The sequence below is a fragment of the Larimichthys crocea genome, chromosome XIX (genome assembly GCF_000972845.2).
Source record: "Larimichthys crocea isolate SSNF chromosome XIX, L_crocea_2.0, whole genome shotgun sequence".
Classification (NCBI taxonomy): domain Eukaryota; kingdom Metazoa; phylum Chordata; class Actinopteri; family Sciaenidae; genus Larimichthys; species Larimichthys crocea.
Genome location: NC_040029.1, coordinates 8566691 through 8588528, shown reverse-complemented (window position 1 = coordinate 8588528; position 21838 = coordinate 8566691). Strand labels below are relative to the sequence as shown.

The following is a 21838-nucleotide window of genomic DNA, read 5'->3' as shown; positions in this document are numbered from 1 at the left end:
TAAATTATGTATTCCTTCACCCACAGCGTCAAGAGGGTTTTTATTTAAATATCATTTATTGAAAATACAAGCGAACCCTTAACTTCATGAATTAAATATGAAAAACTTTATTACTGACCTTTTCCTCCTTTAAAGTTACTGTTGTGTACTTTTAAAGTGAAGCTAATTATTTTATAATACATAATAATCTCATATTTAATAAACTTATCATACGTATTATAATATTATTATAATTTATTTGATTTGATTTATTTGATTTGATTTATTTGATTTGATTTATTTTATTTTATCGTATTTACTATTGCTTTTTTGATATTTTATTATGTATAGTTTGCTTTATAGTATATTTTTATTCTTATGTTGTCACTTTGTGTAATGCTGCTGCTGCACTATAATTTCCCAGCTTGGGATAAATAAAGTATATCTATCTATCTATCTATCTATCTATCTATCTATCTATCTATCTATCTATCTAATATTTTATGTATAATTTAATCTGAAAAAATGTCGCATGAAATAGAAATACTCAAATAAAGTACACATACCTCAGAATTGTACTTAAGTACAGTACTCACGTAAAAGTACTCAGTTACTTTCCATCTATTTCGCTAACGCTGATGAAGCAATTTCCCGCGCTTTCGCCTTTCACTATTAGCCAATAGGAACGGCGCGTTCACTTCCCGGCGTCCCCTCCAGCCAATGGGCGCTGAGGACGCGTGTGGACCAATGGCGTGCTCCAATGAGCGGCGAGTGGAGTTGATAAATTGAGCCAATGGGGCGTCAGCGGCATTGTGTGACCGAAGCAGGGGCGCTGCTGCCGGGCTACGTCTCGCTACATCTCGCCGCTCCTCCACCCGGCTGCTCTCTTTTTTTTTTGGATCTCACTGCAATGGCGGAACAGCAGCAGTTCTACCTCTTGCTGGGCAACCTGATGAGCCCTGACAACGGCGTCAGGAAACAGGCGGAGGTAACTTATTTATTTATCTGTGTTGTTGTTGTTTTGTTGTTGTTGTTGTTGCGGGGTGACAAGTTGGAGTGTTGTGAGCTCGCGCGGGGCGGCGGTTGGTGTTAGCAAACGGCTAACGGCCGCCGCGCGCGCAGTCAGCTCACTCTCTCGTGCTCTCTCTCGCGCGCGTCAGGGCTCTGTAGCCCCACGTGCGATGTGAAAGCCGCTAACACGCAGCGGCTAACGTGTGTTTAACACACACACCTCGCTGCTGCTACCGGCCCGGTTCTGTCGGTGTCGGTGTGTGTGTTTGGGTTCGTGTCCCCGTGAAATAAACCGGTACCGACCCAAAAAAAAAAAAAAAAAAACCTCCAGCTGACAGGAAGTAGCACGAAGCTAAGCAGCTACTACCACACTAGTTAGCCCGCCGTGCTAGCTGCTTAACCAGCGGATTAAACGCAATAATTCAGATATTAAACACGAACATTGTGTGTTCATGTTGTGTTATGTTACAGGGGATGTGACCACAGGTTGAACCCGGTGTTTGTTCACTCACAGGCGGACTCAGGCCTCCAGAGGTTTTAAGGTGGAAATCAGCTGTTTGTTATAAATCACAGGGTTCCCACGGGTGCTTGAATTCCTTGAAAATGCTTCAGTGTTTTCATGACCATCATGGCAAACACAACTAGTTAGGCTACCTGTTTAAAGGTGCTGGAAAAATGGAAAAACTGGTGCTTGAAGGTGCTTGAAAAGTGCTTGAATTTGTTCATGGAAAAAGGTGTGTGAACCCTGCACGTTATAAATCAGTGTGAGCCTCTCTGTGGTGACCTCCACCATGATCCGCCTATTGTTGCCACCGCTGACTTTTTGGATGAGGTGGTTGAATCTTATCACACTGCCCCTCCACCCACCAACACCACCACCACCACCCTCCACCTCTGTCTCTATGGCAGTCAGCGTTTCTCTTTGTAAAACACAGACTGTCTAAGCTCGTCGGCATTCACCCTTTTTTTATGGAAACTCTCTTTCTCACACACACAATGAGGGGAGATGATCTGACTGCATTAACAGATACCGAGCACATGTGTCATAGGTGTGTGTGGATGAGGTCAGACACAGAAAGCAAATCAGGAGTTGTCTTTTTTTAAACTGCATCCACTCCAGGTCCTCCCCCGCCACGCTGCTGCCACAATACTCCCAGGTGTCTTTGTCATGCGCATCCGTAAAGAGTTTCTCCATCTCCATATGGAAATCCGTCAGGGTGTCTTCAAGCCTTGGATTGAATAACGCAAACAAAGTTTGCTGTATGTTGCATGCATGATCTCACCCGGGGATACGCCGCATTTCTCACGTGGCTTCGATGATGCAAGAGCACGGGAGACCAAAACAAATGTTGCCAGAACAACAGCCGCCCCGAGGAAGGCGCGACTGAAGAAGAATAAGTGCTTGTCTTAAACATCCAAATAACAAAAACAGGTTTCTGGACACGCCCGTGTACTTTAAGCATCTGTTTGGCTCTGACACATGCGTGGCATTACAGGCGTGTGCTAGACGGCATAACTCTGTGACATCAAAGTGAACACGACACTCTCGCTGGCAGAGATTCTCTTCACGCAGGCTTTTAAAAAGTAGCTCTCATACTTTAACTCATTCATTTTTTTTCTCTCTCTCTCTGCAGGAGACCTATGACACCATCCCGGGTCCGAACAAGATCACGTTCTTGCTGCAGGCCATCAGAGATGCATCTGCGGCGGAGGAGGTTTGTACATTTAACACGAAGCATTCATTCACTGTCGGAGTCAGCCAAAGGTCACGTGACTTCTACGTTGAAAAGGTGTCACGTCGATGGCATTCGGAGAATCACATGTCGGGGGACTCTCCACTGCCTGACAAGCAGGCTTGTTATGAATCACAGTTTTGGCATTTGGGCTCTGTTTACTCTGATTCCAGCAGCTGCCGAGTCCCTCACGCTTCCTCTCCTTTTTCTTTACCTCAAGGCTGATATTTTTAGAGCCTTGAAACGGGAGCAGGCAGAGAGGTGCTCGGCCCAGCGAGAGTGACTCTGCCTTTCTGACGCTGCAGGTTTTTTGTCACTGGCTTTATTTTGACCACTGACTCTTTGATTAAACCGTTAGTGCCTCGTGTTCCTGCACCGGTTTGGCCGTTGTAGATTTCCCAAATCAATCCAAACTGGGCTCTTGTATGAACTTTTCTGTTCCATGTTTGTGATGATTCTTTTGTCCCCCTCAGGTTAAACAGATGGCGGCGGTGCTGCTGCGGCGGCTGCTGTCGTCGTCCTTCGAGGAGGTCTACCCGGGCCTGACCCTGGAGATGCAGACGGCCATCAAGACAGAGCTGCTGACCAGCATCCAGCAGGAGACCGCGCCGACCATCCGCAAGAAGGTCTGCGACATCGCAGCCGAGCTCTGCCGCAACCTCATCGGTAAAACTCTTGTTAAGTTTATAAAATGTCGACGCTGTCGCCGATGTGATGAACACAAATAATCTTTGATGTCTCGTGTAGATGACGACGGTAACAACCAGTGGCCGGAGCTGCTCAAGTTTCTGTTTGACTCTGTAAACTCGGACAACGTCGGCCTGCGAGAAGCTGCCCTGCACATATTCTGGTGAGCCGCCGTTCACGCCGTCCTGAATCTTTTATCCGCACAGCTGCACGATCAGCGCTGGTGGCTAACGGCTGTGCGTGTTTCTTTAGGAACTTCCCAGGAATCTTCGGCAACCAGCAGCAGCATTACATGGAGGTTATCAAGCGTATGCTTGTTCAGTGCATGCAGGACCAGGCAAACCCACAGGTGAGACCTTCAGAGAGTCGATTCGCTGGATTTAATTCCCAGATTTTATGACTGCAATGCGTTCACGTTTGACTTCCTTCGTATAATCTTCAGATTCGCACCCTGGCGGCTCGGGCTGCAGCTTCCTTTGTCCTGTCGAATGAAAGCAACACGGCGCTGCTGAAACACTTCGCTGACCTGCTCCCAGGCATCCTGCAGGTACGTGAACTCAGCGTGTCAGTCCACAGCTCGCCGGTAGTTCGGGATGTACGCACAAGTTGCTGCAACTTGTTGCACAGAGAGCATCGTCTGCAAATCAAATGACGAGCTGCTACCTGAGACGTAGCGCGTCAGCCTCCGTACAGATGGAGAGCAGGCGCTGTCGCCGCTCCACCAAGCACTAATTATCTAATCTAAGTTAACAACCGGTTCCTCCATGCACGATAATCATCTAGATTACGCTGATTGTGTCGAACATGCCGACTCCTGTTGTCATTCCACGACAGCTGTAAACGTGTCGGCGTCCTCGCCGTTTTCCCGTCAGTGACTCACGGCTGAATGTGTGCGTGTGTTTTTTAATCAGGCCGTGAATGAGTCGTGCTACCAGGCAGACGACTCGGTGCTGAAGTCCTTGGTGGAGATCGCAGACACTGCGCCCAAATACCTGAGACCCAACCTGGAGGCCACTCTGCAGCTGTGTCTGAAGGTGAGTCAGCCGAATCTAACGTTACCGTTTTATCGATACGGATGAAACCCAAAACTCCGAGCGTCAGCACTTCTGTGCTTTGTTGAAATGTCATTTTGAATTAAATATTCGTGTTGGCTGATTTTGATTAGTTTGTTTGACCGACGCGTTTCCGTGTCTCTGCAGCTGTGTGCCGACACCAACCTGACAAACATGCAGCGGCAGTTGGCGCTGGAGGTCATCGTCACCTTATCAGAGACCGCAGCGGCCATGCTGAGAAAACACACGGCCATCGTGGCTCAGAGCGGTGAGGATGTGATCCACACGTTTATCTGTTCACCTTTTTTTTTCCTCACATTTTGGCCGCTGACACTGTTTCATGCCGTCTTCAGTGCCTCAGATGCTGGCTATGATGGTGGACCTCGAGGACGACGACGAGTGGGCCATGGCTGACGAGCTGGAGGACGATGACTTTGACAGGTGAGGACCACAGTGCCCCAACGAATGTGTCCGTACGCTCGCTGGGAGTGTGTGCTGATTTGTTTTCCTGTCGCCATCAGTAACGCTGTGGCTGGGGAGAGCGCTCTGGACAGAATCGCCTGTGGTCTGGGAGGAAAGATCATCTTGCCCATGATCAAACAGCACATCATGCAGATGCTGCAGAACCGTGAGTCCAACTCGCCGATAATTTAAGCTCTCTGACGGTCGTCAGTATGAACATGAGATCCAACCTAGTTGTTTTTCTCTCTAGCTGACTGGAAGTACCGCCACGCCGGGCTGATGGCGCTGTCCGCCATCGGCGAGGGCTGCCACCAGCAGATGGAGGCCATCCTCCAAGAGATCGTCAGCTTCGTCCTCCTCTTCTGCTCCGATCCAGTAAGAAACCTCCTGCTAGACTGAGCTTCTGATGACTGGTCGATGTTTTCTTTTTACTGACATACTTTCTTGTTTTCCCTCCTCAGCACCCGAGGGTACGCTACGCTGCCTGCAACGCTATCGGACAAATGGCCACAGACTTCGCTCCGACCTTCCAAAAGAAATTCCACGATAAGGTGAGTCTCGTGAAATGATCCCGATGGCTTCACGTCACGTAGTGGTGAAAAGATGAAATGTAACAGTCTGTCCTCGTCTCTTCCAGGTGATTTCAGCCCTGCTGCAGACCATGGAGGACCAAAGCAACCCTCGGGTGCAGGCTCACGCTGCCGCCGCACTCATCAACTTCACAGAGGACTGTCCCAAATCCCTGCTGATCCCTTATCTGGACAGCTTGGTGCAGCATCTTCACGTCATCATGGTGGCCAAGCTGCAAGAGGTACGAACCGCTCCGTCTGTCTGACAGCCACTGTCCCTGTCATGAGTCTAACGTCTGTCCTCTTCCCTCCTCCCAGCTGATCCAGAAGGGAACCAAACTGGTCCTGGAGCAGGTGGTGACCTCCATCGCCTCCGTGGCCGACACGGCCGAGGAGAAGTTTGTGCCATACTACGACCTGTTCATGCCCTCGCTCAAACACATCGTGGAGAACGCCGTGCAGAAGGAGCTGCGGCTGCTTCGCGGCAAGACCATCGAGTGCATCAGCCTGATCGGGCTGGCTGTCGGCAAGGAGAAGGTACGTCCTCGCAGGATGCGGCCACCGAGGCGACTTGTTCCACTGCACGTTCAGGCTTCACCTCTCCTCTCTGTTCTGTCACTAGTTCATGCCGGACGCCTCTGCCGTCATGCAGCTGCTCCTCAAAACCCAGACGGACTTCAACGACCTGGAAGACGACGATCCTCAGGTAGGAAGCAACCCCGAAGCATCCTTGACGTTAACGTTGCTGCACAGTCAACCAATCATCGCCTTTTTGTTTTTTTTTTAGATCTCGTACATGATCTCAGCTTGGGCCAGGATGTGCAAGATCCTCGGGAAGGAGTTTCAGCAGTACCTGCCAGTGGTGATGGGCCCGCTGATGAAGACGGCCTCCATCAAGCCGGAGGTGGCCCTGCTCGACAGTAAGTTACATGCCGCGGTCTGCGGATGGCTTCACAGCATTTTGTTTCTTATATAAACTGTTTGTCTGCCTTTGTAGCCCAGGACATGGAGAACATATCCGAGGACGACGGCTGGGAGTTTGTCAACCTGGGAGACCAGCAGAGTTTCGGTATCAAGACGGCCGGACTGGAGGAGAAGGCCACCGCCTGCCAGATGCTGGTGAGTCGTGGCGAGATGCCGACGATCCGGCAGATTTATCTACACACTGAGCTCCCTGCTGGTGTTAATGAGTGTGTGTGTTTTCCAGGTGTGTTATGCCAAAGAGCTGAAGGAGGGTTTTGTGGAGTACACAGAGCAGGTGGTGAAGCTGATGGTTCCTCTACTCAAGTTCTACTTCCACGATGATATCCTTTTTGTCGTGATTTGATTTTTAAGAGTTTGTTTGTGAGGCTCGATGATGATGATGGTGCTTTGCCCTAACTGTCTCACGTGTTCGGGTGGCGGCCGCTGAGTCCATGCCCCTGCTGCTGGAGTGCGCACGGGTCCGAGGACCGGAGTACCTCACCCAGATGTGGCACTTCATGTGCGACGCCCTCATCAAGTCCATCGGCACGGAGCCCGACTCCGACGTCCTGTCAGAGATCATGCACTCCTTCGCCAAGGTAGCGTCACTCTTCGTTTCTCCTGTAAACGCTTCGGATGTAGGAACCCGGTGCAGGTTTAACGGGAGTTTATGTTTCAGTGCATCGAGTTGATGGGCGACGGCTGCCTGAACAACGAGCACTTCGAGGAGCTGGGCGGCATCTTGAAGGGAAAACTGGAGGAGCATTTTAAGAACCAGGAGCTCAGACAGGGTGAGACCTCACTGCAACCATAAAATAACCTTCAACACAACACGAGGCTCGGTTTATACAACACTCCTCTGTCCTCCACAGCTAAGAGACAGGATGAAGACTACGACGAGCAGGTGGAAGAGTCATTACAAGACGAGGTAAATATTTGTCCCTCGAGTCTGCTGAGCTGGAAAACCCTGAAGTTCTTGTCTGGTAAATGTTAACCCGAGTTTTTTGCCCCCTACAGGATGAGAACGACGTGTACATCCTGACCAAAGTGTCCGACATCCTGCACTCAGTGTTCAGTAGTTACAAAGAGAAGGTGCTGCCTTGGTTTGAACAGCTGCTGCAGCTCATCGTCCAGCTAATAGTAAGTAGACGAGTCCACTATGTTCTTGATTTGTCCCTCGATCCAACAGTATCTAAACCCGCCCTGCTCGTCCTCAGTGTCCCAACAGGCCGTGGGCCGACAGGCAGTGGGGTCTGTGCATCTTCGACGACGTGGTGGAGCACTGCAGCCCCTCCTCCTTCAAATACGCAGAGTACTTCCTGCGACCGATGGTGCAGTCACTGGGCGACACGAGCCCCGAGGTTCGGCAGGCGGCCGCCTACGGCGTCGGCGTCATGGCTCAGTATGGAGGAGAGAGCTACCGCCCGTTCTGCACAGGTACGTCCGGGAGTCTTTACCGGAGACGTCGTCATTGGTGCCTTTTTTAGTTGACATCTGATGACTTTGTCTGGTTCCTCGGTGCAGAGGCCATCCCCATGCTGGTCCGAGTCATCCAGGTGGCCGACTCTCGCTCCAAGGAGAACGTCAACGCCACAGAGAACTGCATCTCCGCCGTCGGGAAGGTCATAAGGTTCCGACCAGAGTGCGTAAACGTCAACGAGATCCTCCCCCACTGGCTCAGCTGGCTGCCGCTCAACGAGGACAAAGAGGAGGCCGTCCACACGTTCGACTTCCTGTGCGACCTTATCGAAAGGTACCTCCACCGAACAGCCTCTGAACTTTGTTTTTAAAACCAGTCGACGAACAAACCCGCTGACTTTTTTTGTCTTTCTCTCCGCAGCAACAACCCCATCGTCCTCGGACCGGACAACGCCAACCTTCCTAAAATCTTCCTAATCATCGCGGACGGAGTCGCAAACGAATCGGTCAAGAGCGAGGACGCGTGCCGCATACGGCTGGCCAACGTGATCCGTCAAGTACAGGTGAGCGACTGTTGAAACAAACAGGCTCGAACACAACGTGTGTGAAAATCAAGCGTGACCTTTGTTTGTTTCGTGTCCCGCAGGTGTCGGCAGGATTATGGACACAGTGTGTATCGACGCTGAACGAGACGCAGCAGAAAGCCATACAGGACCTACTGAATACTGCCTGAGCCTCGAACCCCCGGTCACCTCCCCGCTCTTTAAAAAAAAAAGCCCATGAAGAAAAGTTGAGCTCCTGGATCTCCTCCATACACTCCCCACCTCCCCCTCTTGTTCCTCCTGCTCTGATCTGTAGTGCGTATGGACGCCGGCTTCACCCCCACACACACAACGGAGGACATTGGCCATCCACCTCAAAGACTTTCACCCGCCCCTCGTCCAACGGAAGTGGAGAATAAAGTGTCAAGTCATCCCCGTCTTATCCACGTTACATGTCTTCTATCTGGACGTTTTCGTTTCCAACCATTCCCCCGATGTTTGACTGAGGGACTCATTCTCCAACACAAACTCATTGGACAGTAGTAAGGGGGGGGGATGGGGACAGGACATTGTAGCGGACTGAGCAATTGAACGAGGTGGAAATGCACACTGGGCGACCACTGCCTGTCTCCTGTGAAGTTTATTTTTTTTAAATCTTTTTTTTTTTCTTTCTTGTTCAGTGTTCCCAGTGTTACCTGGGGAGGAAACGGCGCTCTGTCACAGCTCAGAGCGCACGTTTCACAACAAGTAACGGCATGTTAAGTGGCTAACTCTAGAAAATTTAATAGTTAGGAAAAATTTACATCATCGTTTTCTGGGAAGAGTCGACCTCGACTTGAAAGAGAAGCAGCTTTTTCCCTCCATAGCCTTCCAGATAGCTGTCGACGGGAGGTCTGAAGAAGAAACGGTTAACAGCAGAAGAAGAAGCAGCGGCAGCGTTGACGGGCAATAATCTGTAGTTGGTCACGGCGGCGTAGCGAGTGGCAAGTTTGGAGGAACACGGAATTGTAGAGTATTTGTAAAATGCGTGCTCCCATACTCTAACTTTATGGTTTTTTGACCCTTTGCAGTCCCGCAGGTATGTGACGGAAAAATACCAACAATAAAATTCCATTTGAGAATTCAGAGAAGTTGTTTTCATTTGATTTATTCACTCGAAAGGACGGAGGAGTTTGTCGTCGGTTCTCAAACTACAGCACGAGAGCTACTCGAGTCACTGGAAGAACGTCGATAATTGATCGATGATTGGAAAAGTCAGTTTTAATGTTGGAAATCAAAGTGCTTCACAATTAAACACATCGTGGCTCAAATAACTTAACATGAAGGTTGTCGTCCACCTTTATTACCTGCAAGTCTGTGTTTGGTTCAAACACGCGGCCCAGACGTTCGTTGTTTGAAAGCTTTAATAACTTTGCTGTTGGTGTAGATGTCGTCATAATAATAATAAAGCATGGCTGCTCTGATCAGACACTCCGGTTCAACCCACAAACATACGTGTGTCCCACACTCAGTTGCCAGTCTGTCTTCATGAGGGTTCAAACTTTAAATTTACAACACGCTGCTGTCTCACTTTCAGCCCTGTACGATTATAAACTGTCACAACTTGCTTCATCACGTTAAGTGTTCTCGTTAATTCCACCGGGGCCGTGTGCCGACCCTGAAGTCGTCAGTTTAAATCCCCCCCAGACCAGCTGGGAAACGCCCGGCTTGTCTATTTTTTTAAGCAACTCACAACTTCTTTCGATACTCAGCGGTGACACATAACACGCATTTGCAAAAGGACTAGAACTGGAAGGCGACATGCAGTTTATTTATTTTTTTAAAGCCTGTCGTGATCTTTCACCTTCAGCTTGGATATGATCAGAGAAGATGTCGAAACCTTCAGTAGTGTTGAGCGAACTCTTATCGTGTCATCGTTGATTTTGTGCCACACAGAAAATAAACATTGTGTTTAGACCGAATTAACGGCATCAGAGCAGACGGGGGTGGACACTAGTGTCAGGAGGTCGTACAGTATTTACAGAGGAGAGGACGAGCGAGGTGAACGTGCCGGGCAGAAACGAGGAGCTTCACATTAAAACATGGAGAGATTCTCACAGAACAAACAACTACAGAGCGTCCGGGTTGCTTCTCCCTTTTTTTTTTTTTTTATCCCCCCCCCCATCATCCACTTTGCCTTTTCCTCACACGTAGTCTTTCTCCTCTATTGGAGCATGTCCACAAACGCGTCAAACTCGTCGATGTTTTTCTCGTAGACGGCCAGTTTCTCCGGCAGCGAGTCCTGCGGACAGAGAAGAGATCACAGTTAATACGTTAACGTTAGTTTTTTTGTCCAGCATCATGATTAACGAGAAGAAGGAACGCGTTACCAGGTCGTCGGCCATCGACTGGGAGCTGATGTGTAGCGACAGGCTGGCGAGCTGAGGAGGGTTTTGAAACTCTCTGTAGAAAGTGCCCAGATCCATCGGCAGCAAGTCGTCTTTAGAGAAGGCCGGACGCTGCACGCAGAGGCGGAGAGGCGAGGTTTAAACTTTACAAAAAGATTTAAAACACTTTAATGTCGATAAAAGACAGAGCAGAGGAATCATCACGTACAAAGTCGACCATGACAAAGTCATCCTGGGGCCCCGAGCTCTCCGAGCCCTGAGAGTGGAGGCTGGCCTGCAGGGGGGACGGGCAGGGAGGAGAGTCTGGAGGCTGTACCTGAACACACACACACACACACACACACACACACACACACTTAGAAAATATCCCAGCTGTAGAAAACTTGTCAACCTAAATGAGGTCTTTGTGCCATCGTCGTAAATCTTTACGTACCATGGGATCGTTCTCTTCAGAGTCGAGGCCTCGAGGAGCAAAAGCAGCGAACGGCAGGTCCAGACTGGCTGCTGTTATCTACACACACACACACACGGCAGAAGTCAGTGTGGCTACACAGAGACAAACACAGCTCAGCAGGTCTCAGGTCAGGACGTGTGTGTGTTTACCTGTGTGTTGGGTTTATTCACAAAGGCTCCGATCTTCCTCGTGAAAGCGTTCAGAGACTCGATGGGGTCGGAGGGAGAAGCGCTCCTCCTCCCTTCATCCCTCCGTCCTTCTCCGCTTTGTGACAGGCCGTCGTCGTCACCGCTGCGAAACGAAAGACGAGACACCGTTAACCAACTACAGCGAAAAACAAAGCGGTCGGACGGCGAGTTTGCACGTTGTGAAACGTCACCTGCTGCCCGGCGTGTTGGGGGCGTGCTCTGCTGTCAGATGGGCGTCGGCGCCGTGAGCGGGCTGGGCGGGAACCAACACAACTCCGCCTTCCTTCCCAGCATGCATCTAAAAGGAGGAAGGGTGCAGAGTTGCAGATTGATGTTTTTAAATCTGACGACACAGTCTGCTCTGTCTGCTCTCTGGTGGACAAACTGTTCTGATCGGTTCGGGTAACGTGAGCTGCGAGATCATATAAATGTGCTGTGGGTCTGGAACAGACCGGTGCATCACCTGGTTTGGATTGGCAGCGGGGTGACACAGCTCGGCAGCTCCTGCCAGAGCCGGAGGCTGGTACGCCAACCTGGAAGTGTACAGCTGCAGAGAGAGAGGAGACAGAGCGTCAGACAGAAAACACGGCGTCTGTCGTCAGTGATTAACAGCGATCACTACAGTGCATGTTATGAAGAGGATGAGACTGTGTCTGCGGCAAACACACACACACACACGCCAAAACAAATGAGAAGTGCGAGTGGTGAACGGTGTCGTCGGGTCAAAGTGTCTCACGCACGCTCTCTCACGCTCGCAGTGGCCAGAAAAGACTCACAGTGTGAGTGACAAGTCCGGGAGCCACAGGAAGCTGCAGACTGTCCATGGGGACGGGCTTAGACAGTTTAGAGGGCGAAGGACTCAGTGTGCACACACACTGAGAGACACACACACACATAAAAATACACACAATAAAAAGGGACAACAGGAAAGGAAACAAGGACAAGGAGAGAAAAGAGAAAGTGAAATAAAAATAAATAAAAAATAGGTGTGAAAATGAAAAAGAAGAAGTCACGGGTTAAAAGAAAGAGACGGCACAGAGGAGCCGCTGAGTGCGTCCCAGTACCTGAGAGGGAGGGGAGGTGGAGAAGGAGGTGGTGCAGACCTCCTGTGAGTCCTGAACGCCGGCGTACGGGCCTCCGTCGTCCTCATCCGGAGCTCTGCACACAAACAAACGCACGTTGCAGTTTAGTGTTTGTACCACGGATGTTTTGGGACACCGGGAAAGAGAAGAGGAGGTTTTCAGGCGAGTCGTAAGCAGAGGTCAAACGTTATGAAGGCAGCTGTGGATCAGGATTCCCCTTTCTCCATCAAATCACCTCTGTCTCCGTATTTTAACTTCTGTGGCACTGGAGCCTAATATTTTCATACTCGGAGTGAAAGTTTTTAAGAAACCGTCCCTACCCTCGTGTCTCTCTACAGCTGTCACAATCAAAACAAAAGTCCAAAAAGCCCCCAAAAATAAAAGTTTGATTTGGATGATGATCCGGTGGGATGTTGAAAAGTTAGAAACTGTTGAAGAACTGACCCCTACATGTTGTCTTTTAAACATACAGGGTCTGCAAACATAAAATCACAGAGAGCTGAAGCGCCACGTGTGAATCATGTCCCCTAAAATCTCTTAATTGTTCGCGTTGTGGCCAAGGCTCAGCTGCGTCTCTCTCGGTGTGCTCGGTGGTTGTTAAACTCAGCGTTGTCGTTGCTTTCTGTGTGGCTGACCTGTAGTTGCAGGGCTGGCCCATGGTTGCGGGACGCTGGCTGATGCAGGGAGGATCCACAAAGTGATCCACAATGATCCCCATGATGGGAGCCGACCGCTCAAACTGTCTGCGGACAGACGTTTATGACATGTCATGTGGAGCGCCGACATTAAAAACACGTTTCCGGTCAGAATAAGCAGCGCGTGTCAGATACCTGTTGGACATGAACGCCAGGTTGGTGCGGTAAGCACAGGAAAGTGTGACCGTGCCGACGGGGGTGCCGACGACGCCGACGCGCACCGTCTGAAAACCTGAAGAGACGAGCGGGAAAATCCGTTTAAAATGTATTTATCACGCCACAGTGACATCTGCAGGAAAACAGACTTTACTTACCTTCTCCTAATCCGCTCAGCTGGACTTCCCCGAAGTAAATCCTACAAGCAAGAACAGCACAGATGAAACCAGTTCGGCTGTTTGCACGCAGAGTAAACCACGCAGTGAGCGTCCACTCACCTGTACAATATGACGTAGTCGTGTCCCTGCTTTCTGGAAAGTTTATAGGCCGGCGTTACTCTGGTGATGGCCAGCAGAGACTTCAGAAGGACAGACAGGCGGTTGTAGACCGTGTACGACACCTTGATGTCCTTATCGCACCTGCGGGAGACAAAGAAATGTCGACTAAAAATAGGGCAGAGTGGAAATGTTTTGGCAGACAGAGAGATGGGGGTGATGCAGCAAAATGTTTGTAGACGTAGAAACAGACTGCACTCACTTTTCATTCATCTCCAGGCACCAGGTCTCCAACTCCATCGAGTCACCCTGAGTGAGAAAAAGACAAAAAGACGAGAGGTCTGTGTTTTAGATCTCACCGACTTCTGTTTGTTTTGTTTCCACGCAGCTTATGTTAAAGTTTCTACACTGTCTGAGGTCCTCTGGGTGAGAAGTCACGTCACGAAAGAAGCAAACGGACAGCAGGAGATTTTTTACCTCTGATGTCTTCAGGGAGATCTCGACACACATGGAGCGTCCGATGCCTGGAAGTTGTCCGGCGAGTGCTTTCTTGGCTTCATGGGTCACCTCTGGGATGTCTTTGATGGCCAAATTAAACTAGAAGAAAGAACAATAATGAAAAATCTTTTTTTTAATTCAATCAATCACTACAGCAGCTAAAAAAGGCAGAGGAATTATTTTTACCCAATCGGAGCCAGTGGGCGACGAGGACGAGCGAGTGCAGATCTTCTCTCCGAGGCGAGCTTGGACGATCACCTGGACGGTCTGCAGACAGACAAACGAGCGCGCGTTCACAATACAAACAAAACTATCTGCATGAGTCGACACCACCTTGAGATAAGAAAGCAATGACAGATGCTACATCCTGTGCCCGGAGACAAGATCATCACAGCGGCTTCTTACCTTCAAGGCGAAGAACTTAATGAACTTGTCCAAGTCTTTTTTATCCTGGGGACTCAGGCCGCTGTCCATGTTGTCACAACCCTGCAGTTAGAAGAAGAAGAGGAGACACTTTAATTTTTATTTTTTCCACTCTGTCGTACATGCATTTACATAAGAAAACAAAACAAGAAAACAGTGATTTTAATCCACTTTCAGCTGCTCTGAATGTTTTTAACATTAAGTTGATGTTATTATGGATCCTGACGAGTTAGACTTTTTATTTTAATGATTTTAACACGTCATAAACACATATAGGAGAATAACCTTGTATATAGACAGACAGACAGACAGATAGATAGACTGTATTTATCCCAAGCTGGGAAATTACAGTGCAGCAGCAGCGTTACACACAGTGACAAGAGACAACATAATAAAAATATAAAGAACAAACTATACACAATAAAATATCAAAACAGCAATAGTAAATAAAATACACTGTAGACTAGTGATGAATGCATGCGTTGCACTGTCAAGTGTCCGTCAACGTCTTTACTCATCGCAGAACTCCACAATCAAATCCACAGAGACTCTTTGCACACATCTGCCACACAAAATTCGGTCAGTGTTAAATGTTGAACAAATAGCTGAGCTCTGCATTTTTACGGCCAGCTCTTATTTTTATACTCTGGCTTTGGGTGGGTGGGTATTACTAGATCTAGTAGTTGTGGTTTGAACTGGTTGTGGTGATGCCCATGGTTTTTTTCATGGATCCTCTGAAGCACAGACAGCTTTAAAATTAGTTTTTGTAGAAACGTGGATCACTTCTAGCAGTGTGTGTGTGTATATATATATAAATTGGTTAATAAGGTTAATAAAGTAAAATAAAAGTTATTATAGGCCCTGTTCTGTTTGTCTCTCGTCTTTTGAGCTGAAAAAGGTTGAAGACTCCTGATATACACACATATATATCTATCTTTGCAGATCATAATATATACACTGCCAATTTGCTGTATATATTGTGTCCAATTGTTTGTATTTTACTATTGCTATTTTGATATTTTAGTGGGCTAGTTTGTTCTTCTATTATAGTTTTTTATATATAATATTATGGTTCTTTTTTTTGTTATTTGTCTGTTCATTTTATTTATTGTAAGTGATGACAGAAGGCGCCTATGAAATAAATGTATTATTTATTATTATTATTATTATTATTTATTATTATCTATAGGCATTTGTGGACTGGGTGTAACAAGGTAATAAATATGGTTATCTCCACATATATACTGTGATTTTACAGATAGTAATTTAACGTTTTAATGTAAATAAAGAGAAAACATTAGTTCATAATAAATGTTGTTTGTTTTTAAACCCTCGGTGGATACTAGTTAGCACGCGAGGCCTCCACGCTGACACGAAACTGACTTTGGAGAAACAAACTACAAACACGGAAACCAGCTCAGACTGTGCAGCACACACCTGTGTCTGTTTTACAAACGTGACAGCGTGATTTCATTGATAAATAATCAACGTTCACGTTTGAAACGTGACTCAGACTCAGACCAGCGTTAGCTCATGTGGCTAACAGCTAACCTGACACGCACTTTCGTTTTAAACGTGAAACAGAAACACTCACATGAGTTTGTCTCCCCGCAGACGACGTGGATTCAATAAAACACGCGTTAAATTAACGAGTGTGACCCGCAGCTGCCGTGTCCGCGCAATGTTTACACGCCAAATTCAGACGAACACAACGTCAACAACAGAGACAGAGACTCTGTGTTTATCCTGATGGGCCGTCCGTGGACGAGCCGGTTCAAAGAGAGCTCACTCACTCATATGTTTGTTGTTTATTTTATTTATTTATTTTCCGTTCTTTATTCAGGGAAACCTTGACTGAGCAAATATCTCTTTTTACAGCAATGCCCTGATCACAACAAACATAAACAATGTACGATAAATAGCCCAAGCATAGTAAAACGGTTAACAAGTTAAAACAAGATCAAGTTAAAATTCCCAGATAGCAAATATTTTGGCTGTATTATGGCATACATTTGGCATTTTTGGCTTTCTTTGAAGCCTTTTGGCTTAACTGTGCTATGATTAGGGTTATCCATAATAGATAAGGAGGCGCCAGCAATATATGGCTGAGTTAAGGCATGTTTATGGCATGCCAGAAGATTGGGCGTGAGCGGGAACAGCCGATTTGGGGCTCTCCTGGAACATTTATGGCTATATTTTGGAAGTCCACAATTTGTTTTGGGTGAATTTTGGCTCCCTTTTGGTATGATTTTGGCTTTCCTAATTTGGGCCATTTATGGCCCAGACATCCACCCATAGCCTTGCCAAAATGAAAGCCAGATTTCGGGCCAAAGTGAAGCCAAAAGATTTTTGCTATCTTGCTATCTGGGAACCAGTTAAACCAGTTAAAACAAGTTAAAACACAGTTAAAACACAGTTTAAAGCAAGGTCAGTTAAAACTAAATCAGTTAAAGCAAGAACAATGTATATTTCCCATATTATGTATTAAAACTTTAAAACAGTTTACAGACACAAGTTGGTCTAATTTCAGTGTCTCTTGCAGATGGTTCCATTTAGTAGGTGCATAAAACTGAAAAGCTAATTTGCCAGCCCCTGATCTTATTTGGAGGTGTTTCCAGTGTTATAAAACCCTGTGACCTTGTGTTATATGTGCGGTGTCTAACATTTAAAAGAGAATCAATCGAATCAAAGAATCTATAACACTGTGAACAAGCTCACCCTTTGCCCGGCTAAACTCTGAGTAGTGCCTTAAGCCTGGGAAGTTATCTGTTTTTGTGTTTACTCTATGATAGTACACAGTGCAGCAAAATATGGACTATGGTCCAATGCGAGTAGTGACTCAAAATAACAAACACGACTGTAGGAGCCATGAAGGCATATATGATGTGTACATAGATAATTGTGTAGTTTATATTTGGGTTATTTTGGTTGTTATATTTTGTTTGTTTGTTTGCCTCTGCCCAAAACAAGGTCCAACAAGAGTAGTGGCTCAAAATAATGAACACGACAGTTTCTATCTGCTTTGTGTAAGCAGAGTGGTTCTACATGCACATTAGCACATTCATTATTTGTTGCATTATTATTTATATCATGGTATTTTTTATCAGAATCAGAAATACTTTATTAATCCCCGCAAGGAAATTGTGTTCGTTACAGCAGCTCCCAAACGGTAAGTTAGATAGTAGTCATAGCAAGAAAAACATTTGAACACTATAGAGGTTGGATAGTAAAATCCCAAGTAAAATCTACTTTAATTCTGTAGTGTATATTACACTCTGCTGCTGTAATAAAGTAAATGTCCCCATTGTGGGATGAATAAAGTACAATCTAATCTAATCTAACTGGTCGGTTTCAGAGAGTTACAAGGGTCTGTAAACGCAATGAAAATTTATTGATATTAGAAAATATTGTTTTTTTACTTTTGAATTCAAGGATTCAAGGAGTTTTTATTGTCATTGCAGCACATGTAAAACATGGGATGAAACGAAATTGGTTTCCCCTGGTCCTGGAGCAGCCCGATATCAAATATAAAATATTATTTAAAAAAAAAGAAAAAAAAAAATATATATATATATAGAATATAAAATACAAAAAAGTAAAGGCAAATTTAAATTTAAGAAAACAAGTATATACAATAAATAGAACAACAACAACAGTATAACACCATCTTGAGGTAGTGACATTGTGCAAGTGTCCAGGTTGTGCAAACAACTGTATGCTTCAGTACAAAGGATGTATTGAATATATACATGATATATGTGTACACATATAAGTCAAATCAGCGCTAAATTTGGCTGCATTATAAAAGGTATAAGTGGTAAAATGAAGAGCTTTTTCGGAGTCAAATGATCCGACTCCCTAAAAAAAACCGAACTTCTCATCGCTAATGCCGACGTGTTATGATAACAGCGCGTTCACAGCGGCAGATTCGTTCATTTCAAACTCGCTCACATCTGAAAACAGAGTGCAGTCTGAACAAACAGCGCAGGACGTCGCACTTTATATAACGCAGCATCATTGTTATTGTTATAAAATCTGCATAAAACCCATTGTGGCGCTTCTAATGCTTGTGTCGAATCTGCGCATGCGCGTAGCAAGCTGCGTCCTCCTGTTTGTTTTGGTTGCTGCACTGCTGCTGCAAAGGTAAAGCGTTTTATTTATGTATATATATATTAATTAACGCGCTATAAATGAATCTGCTTTAATAAAACACTGACAGCTGTTCAGGTGTTTGTGGAGCTCTCTCTCTCTCAGCGTGCACGCAGTTATAGGAAGGAAATGCTGCAATGCTAAACCAGCGAGCCAGCATGCAGAGAGGAGATGCACAGTGCATGTGCAAGTTTAGATTTATTATAATGTTTCTACTGTAAACACTGAGGAACTCAACAAATATGATGTTTTTAAAGCAACATGCACGATTTATTGGCCTTAAATAGACGCACACTATATACAGGCATGTCCAAAGTAATGTCTCATTTATTAAATATGACTTTCTGAATGTAAATGTCAACAGATTTTGCGTTACTCCTAATAAGTCATGTTTAAAATGGACACGAGGTTCAGATTTGTATCACGTTCACACAAACTTTGTGCATTTGTATGTAACTTTTATTGTTTTTCATTTTTAAAATGTTAGTATCGGCCCCCGGGCATCTTCACATTGTCAGATGTGGCCCCTTTTTTTTAAAAGAGGTTTGGACAGCCCTGCACTATATACAGGCATGAGGTGCAAAATTTGGTGACAGCAGTATAAATAGAAACTCCTCGGGGAGTTATGGCAGTCCTTTTTACAGTGGAGCTGACTGAAACTGCTCTGTTGTTCGAGGAGGATGTCATGCAGTGGATGAGAGTCATTGTCCATGATCCTGAGAAGTTTGTGGAGCATCCTCTGTGGCTCTGATGCTGCTGCAAATAAGACTGCACTTGCAACAACAGACTGATAAAACATCTGCAACATCTTACTGCACACGTTCAAGGACTAGAGTCTGCAGCTGTTACCAATGATGCTGATTAAAGGCCCCGTTCCATTCAGGTCAAACAGAGTCAGGGATGCTGCTGTGGTGCATGCAATAAATGGGACCGAACCTTAATGATTGTTGCTATGAATATATGTGACAAATGACTGTGACAGGAAGCTTGTAATGTGTAAATCTGTGTTGTTACCGACAGAATGGCGATCCCTATAGCGATCCTGGACTGTGATCTACTCCTACACGGTCGAGGCCATAAGACCCTGGACCGCTTTGACCTGGACTCTGTCTCAGACCACTTCCTCCTCACGCAGTTCGGCTTCCCCAGAGAGTTCATCCTGTATCTTGTAGAGTTACTCCGAGAGGTGAGAGCTGATCCTGTGTTTGAGTAATCACACTATCCCTGCAGGTGCCGGTCTGGACTGTGTGTTTCTGTGTGTCAGGCTCTCTGTAGACGCACCCAGCGGTCCAGAGCCATCAGTCCCGAGGTCCAGGTGTTGGCCGCTTTGGGTTTCTACACATCTGGCTCGTTCCAGACATCCATGGGAGATACTATCGGGATCAGCCAGGCGTCCATGTCGAGATGTGTGTCCAACGTGACCAGAGCCCTGGTGGAGAAAGCTTCCCAGTTCATCACGTTCAACATGTATGACGCCGTGCTGCTCTGCTGAATTACATGGGTGTGTTTAGTCGGTGCAGTAACAGTGATGTTCCCCACACAGAGATCCGTCCAGCAGAGAGCAGTCCTTCCAGGAGTTTCAGAGGGTGGCAGGATTCCCAGGAGTTCTGGGGGTGCTGGACTGTGTTCAGGTTTATTTATTAGCTTTTTTGGTCTTTTTAAACACTTTGTACGCAGGCGACAGCGTAACCAATCCGCCCTTCATCTCCAGGTCACCATCAAAGCTCCGAACAGCGAGGACTCGTCGTACGTGAACAAGAAGGGCTTTCACTCTGTGGGCTGTCAGCTGGTGTGTAACGCCAGAGGCTTGTTACTGAGTGCAGAGACACACTGGCCGGGCGGACTCAAAGACACGGATGTTCTAGAGAGATCCGCTCTCCACAAACAGCTGCAGGACACGGAGGAGGGCTGGCTGCTGGGTGAGATCTCAGCATCATCCCGCGTCGTCCTGCAGAAGCTCCACAATGCTCACAAAGCTCTGATTTCTGTTTCCTAGGCGACAGTCGCTACCCTCTGAGGAAGTGGTTGATGACGCCGGTCGACTGCCCCGAATCCCCGGCGGAGTTTCGGTACAATCTGGCCCACGCTGCTACACATGAGATCGTGGACAGGACCTTCAGAGCCATCCAGACCAGATTCAGATGTTTGGATGGAGCCAAAGGATACCTACAGGTCTGTCTTCGGTTTGATTCTGTTATATCCTACTCTCATGTCATAGTTTCACTGTGGATTCACCTTCAGATGACGATGAGCTGCATAAAACGGCGAGTAAGATAAATAAGGACGTTTCTGGACCATGAATCACGAGGATTAGGCTCATTATACCTCTCTGCTCTGCAGTATTCTCCAGAGAGGAGTTCGTCCATCCTGCTGGCCTGCTGCGTTCTCCACAACGCCTCCCTGCAGTCCGGATTAGACGCGTGGACCCTGGAGAGGACGGACCCTCTGGAGCAGCCCGAGAGCCTGGAACAGAAACCTGAGGACCGCGACAGCCAAGCGGAGGAGCTCCGAACCCAGCTCATCGTCAAACACTTCAGCTGAACAAACCAAATCAAGCGCACAGACGCGGTGTTGCTGATGCAGTTTTTTAATATTTTGCTGGTTTCTACTCTACTGACTACACTAAGATAACATGGTTATATATATGGAGGAACATGCAAGACGCTATACAACAAACCAAGACAACGTTACACCCAAACACATTCCAAATAAGTGTTTGATTAATCTCCACATATTCATAACCAAGTATTCAAACTGTGTGCGGCTGCTGTTATCGAGGTTTCTTTACAAGTTTTTATTCCCTCCCCACTTTACATCTTTCTCCCCCCCCAAAAAAAAACATCCGCTGATTATCTCCCTTTTTTTTTCTTTTGTTTGATTCCACAGGTTAAAATCTTGGGACTATATCACAATACAAAAAAAACAAGGCCCTTATTTACAACAACTGCACATTTTGGTTGTTATTATTTATGTACACTGGTGCATTAAGACTGTTGACGGGTTGAGAATGATCGCAGGATGATGCAGTCACATGATGTGCTTACAATAAAGGGGACACAAAATAAGACGGATGCGGAGATGAGTGTGAGAATCTGCGTTCATTGTAAAGTTTTG

General features: G+C 46.8%; 3 protein-coding genes across 4 annotated transcripts; 2 read left to right on the top strand and 1 right to left on the bottom strand.

Annotated features, from left to right (window-relative positions):
* The first annotated feature begins 775 nt into the window (after positions 1-775).
* kpnb3 (karyopherin (importin) beta 3) lies at positions 776-9168 on the top strand. The gene is made up of 26 exons (XM_010729561.3): positions 776-967; positions 2625-2705; positions 3197-3389; positions 3471-3573; positions 3663-3759; positions 3853-3957; positions 4322-4444; positions 4610-4730; positions 4816-4903; positions 4984-5090; positions 5175-5299; positions 5386-5475; positions 5562-5735; positions 5812-6030; positions 6116-6199; positions 6281-6413; positions 6491-6612; positions 6701-6797; positions 6883-7055; positions 7136-7247; positions 7329-7384; positions 7474-7596; positions 7674-7893; positions 7981-8209; positions 8297-8438; positions 8522-9168. The coding sequence occupies exons 1-26, from the start codon at positions 890-892 to the stop codon at positions 8606-8608; spliced, it is 3282 nt and encodes a 1093-aa protein (XP_010727863.2). The 5' UTR covers positions 776-889; the 3' UTR covers positions 8609-9168.
* Positions 9169-10571: 1403 nt separating this feature from the next.
* Positions 10572-16349, bottom strand: atg13 (ATG13 autophagy related 13 homolog (S. cerevisiae)). Of its 2 annotated transcripts, XM_019258795.2 has the most exons (18): positions 16170-16349; positions 14558-14638; positions 14339-14419; positions 14132-14251; positions 13917-13963; positions 13658-13798; positions 13538-13578; positions 13359-13455; positions 13164-13271; positions 12511-12604; positions 12223-12321; positions 11910-11993; positions 11638-11744; positions 11408-11549; positions 11238-11315; positions 11013-11120; positions 10787-10915; positions 10572-10698 (listed from the first exon to the last, which is right to left on the bottom strand). In XM_019258795.2, exons 2-18 carry the CDS (start codon positions 14624-14626, stop codon positions 10621-10623), a joined length of 1623 nt encoding a protein of 540 aa, XP_019114340.1. In that variant the 5' UTR covers positions 14627-14638; positions 16170-16349; the 3' UTR covers positions 10572-10620. The 2 variants fall into 2 exon arrangements, with proteins under 2 accessions (XP_019114340.1, XP_019114341.1); XM_019258796.2 differs by lacking the exon at positions 12223-12321.
* Positions 16350-18585: 2236 nt separating this feature from the next.
* Positions 18586-21554, top strand: harbi1 (harbinger transposase derived 1). Its single transcript, XM_019258818.2, has 7 exons — positions 18586-18718; positions 19745-19910; positions 19989-20191; positions 20268-20355; positions 20436-20643; positions 20721-20896; positions 21065-21554. Exons 1-7 carry the CDS (start codon positions 18639-18641, stop codon positions 21263-21265), a joined length of 1122 nt encoding a protein of 373 aa, XP_019114363.2. The 5' UTR covers positions 18586-18638; the 3' UTR covers positions 21266-21554.
* The last annotated feature ends 284 nt before the right edge of the window (positions 21555-21838 follow it).

Coding starts and splice junctions, on each gene's coding strand:
- kpnb3 (XM_010729561.3), top strand. CDS start 890: ATGGCGGAACAGCAGCAGTTCTACCTCTTGCTGGGCAACCTGATGAGC. Junction 2,706..3,196: donor ATGCATCTGCGGCGGAGGAG/GTTTGTACATTT, acceptor TGTCCCCCTCAG/GTTAAACAGATGGCGGCGGT. Junction 3,390..3,470: donor GCTCTGCCGCAACCTCATCG/GTAAAACTCTTG, acceptor TGTCTCGTGTAG/ATGACGACGGTAACAACCAG.
- atg13 (XM_019258795.2), bottom strand. CDS start 14,626: ATGGACAGCGGCCTGAGTCCCCAGGATAAAAAAGACTTGGACAAGTTC. Junction 12,605..13,163: donor GGCCAGCCCTGCAACTACAG/GTCAGCCACACA, acceptor GTTTGTGTGCAG/AGCTCCGGATGAGGACGACG. Junction 11,550..11,637: donor CCCAACACGCCGGGCAGCAG/GTGACGTTTCAC, acceptor TTCGTTTCGCAG/CGGTGACGACGACGGCCTGT.
- harbi1 (XM_019258818.2), top strand. CDS start 18,639: ATGCTTGTGTCGAATCTGCGCATGCGCGTAGCAAGCTGCGTCCTCCTG. Junction 20,192..20,267: donor CAGTTCATCACGTTCAACAT/GTATGACGCCGT, acceptor TTCCCCACACAG/AGATCCGTCCAGCAGAGAGC. Junction 20,897..21,064: donor GAGCCAAAGGATACCTACAG/GTCTGTCTTCGG, acceptor TCTGCTCTGCAG/TATTCTCCAGAGAGGAGTTC.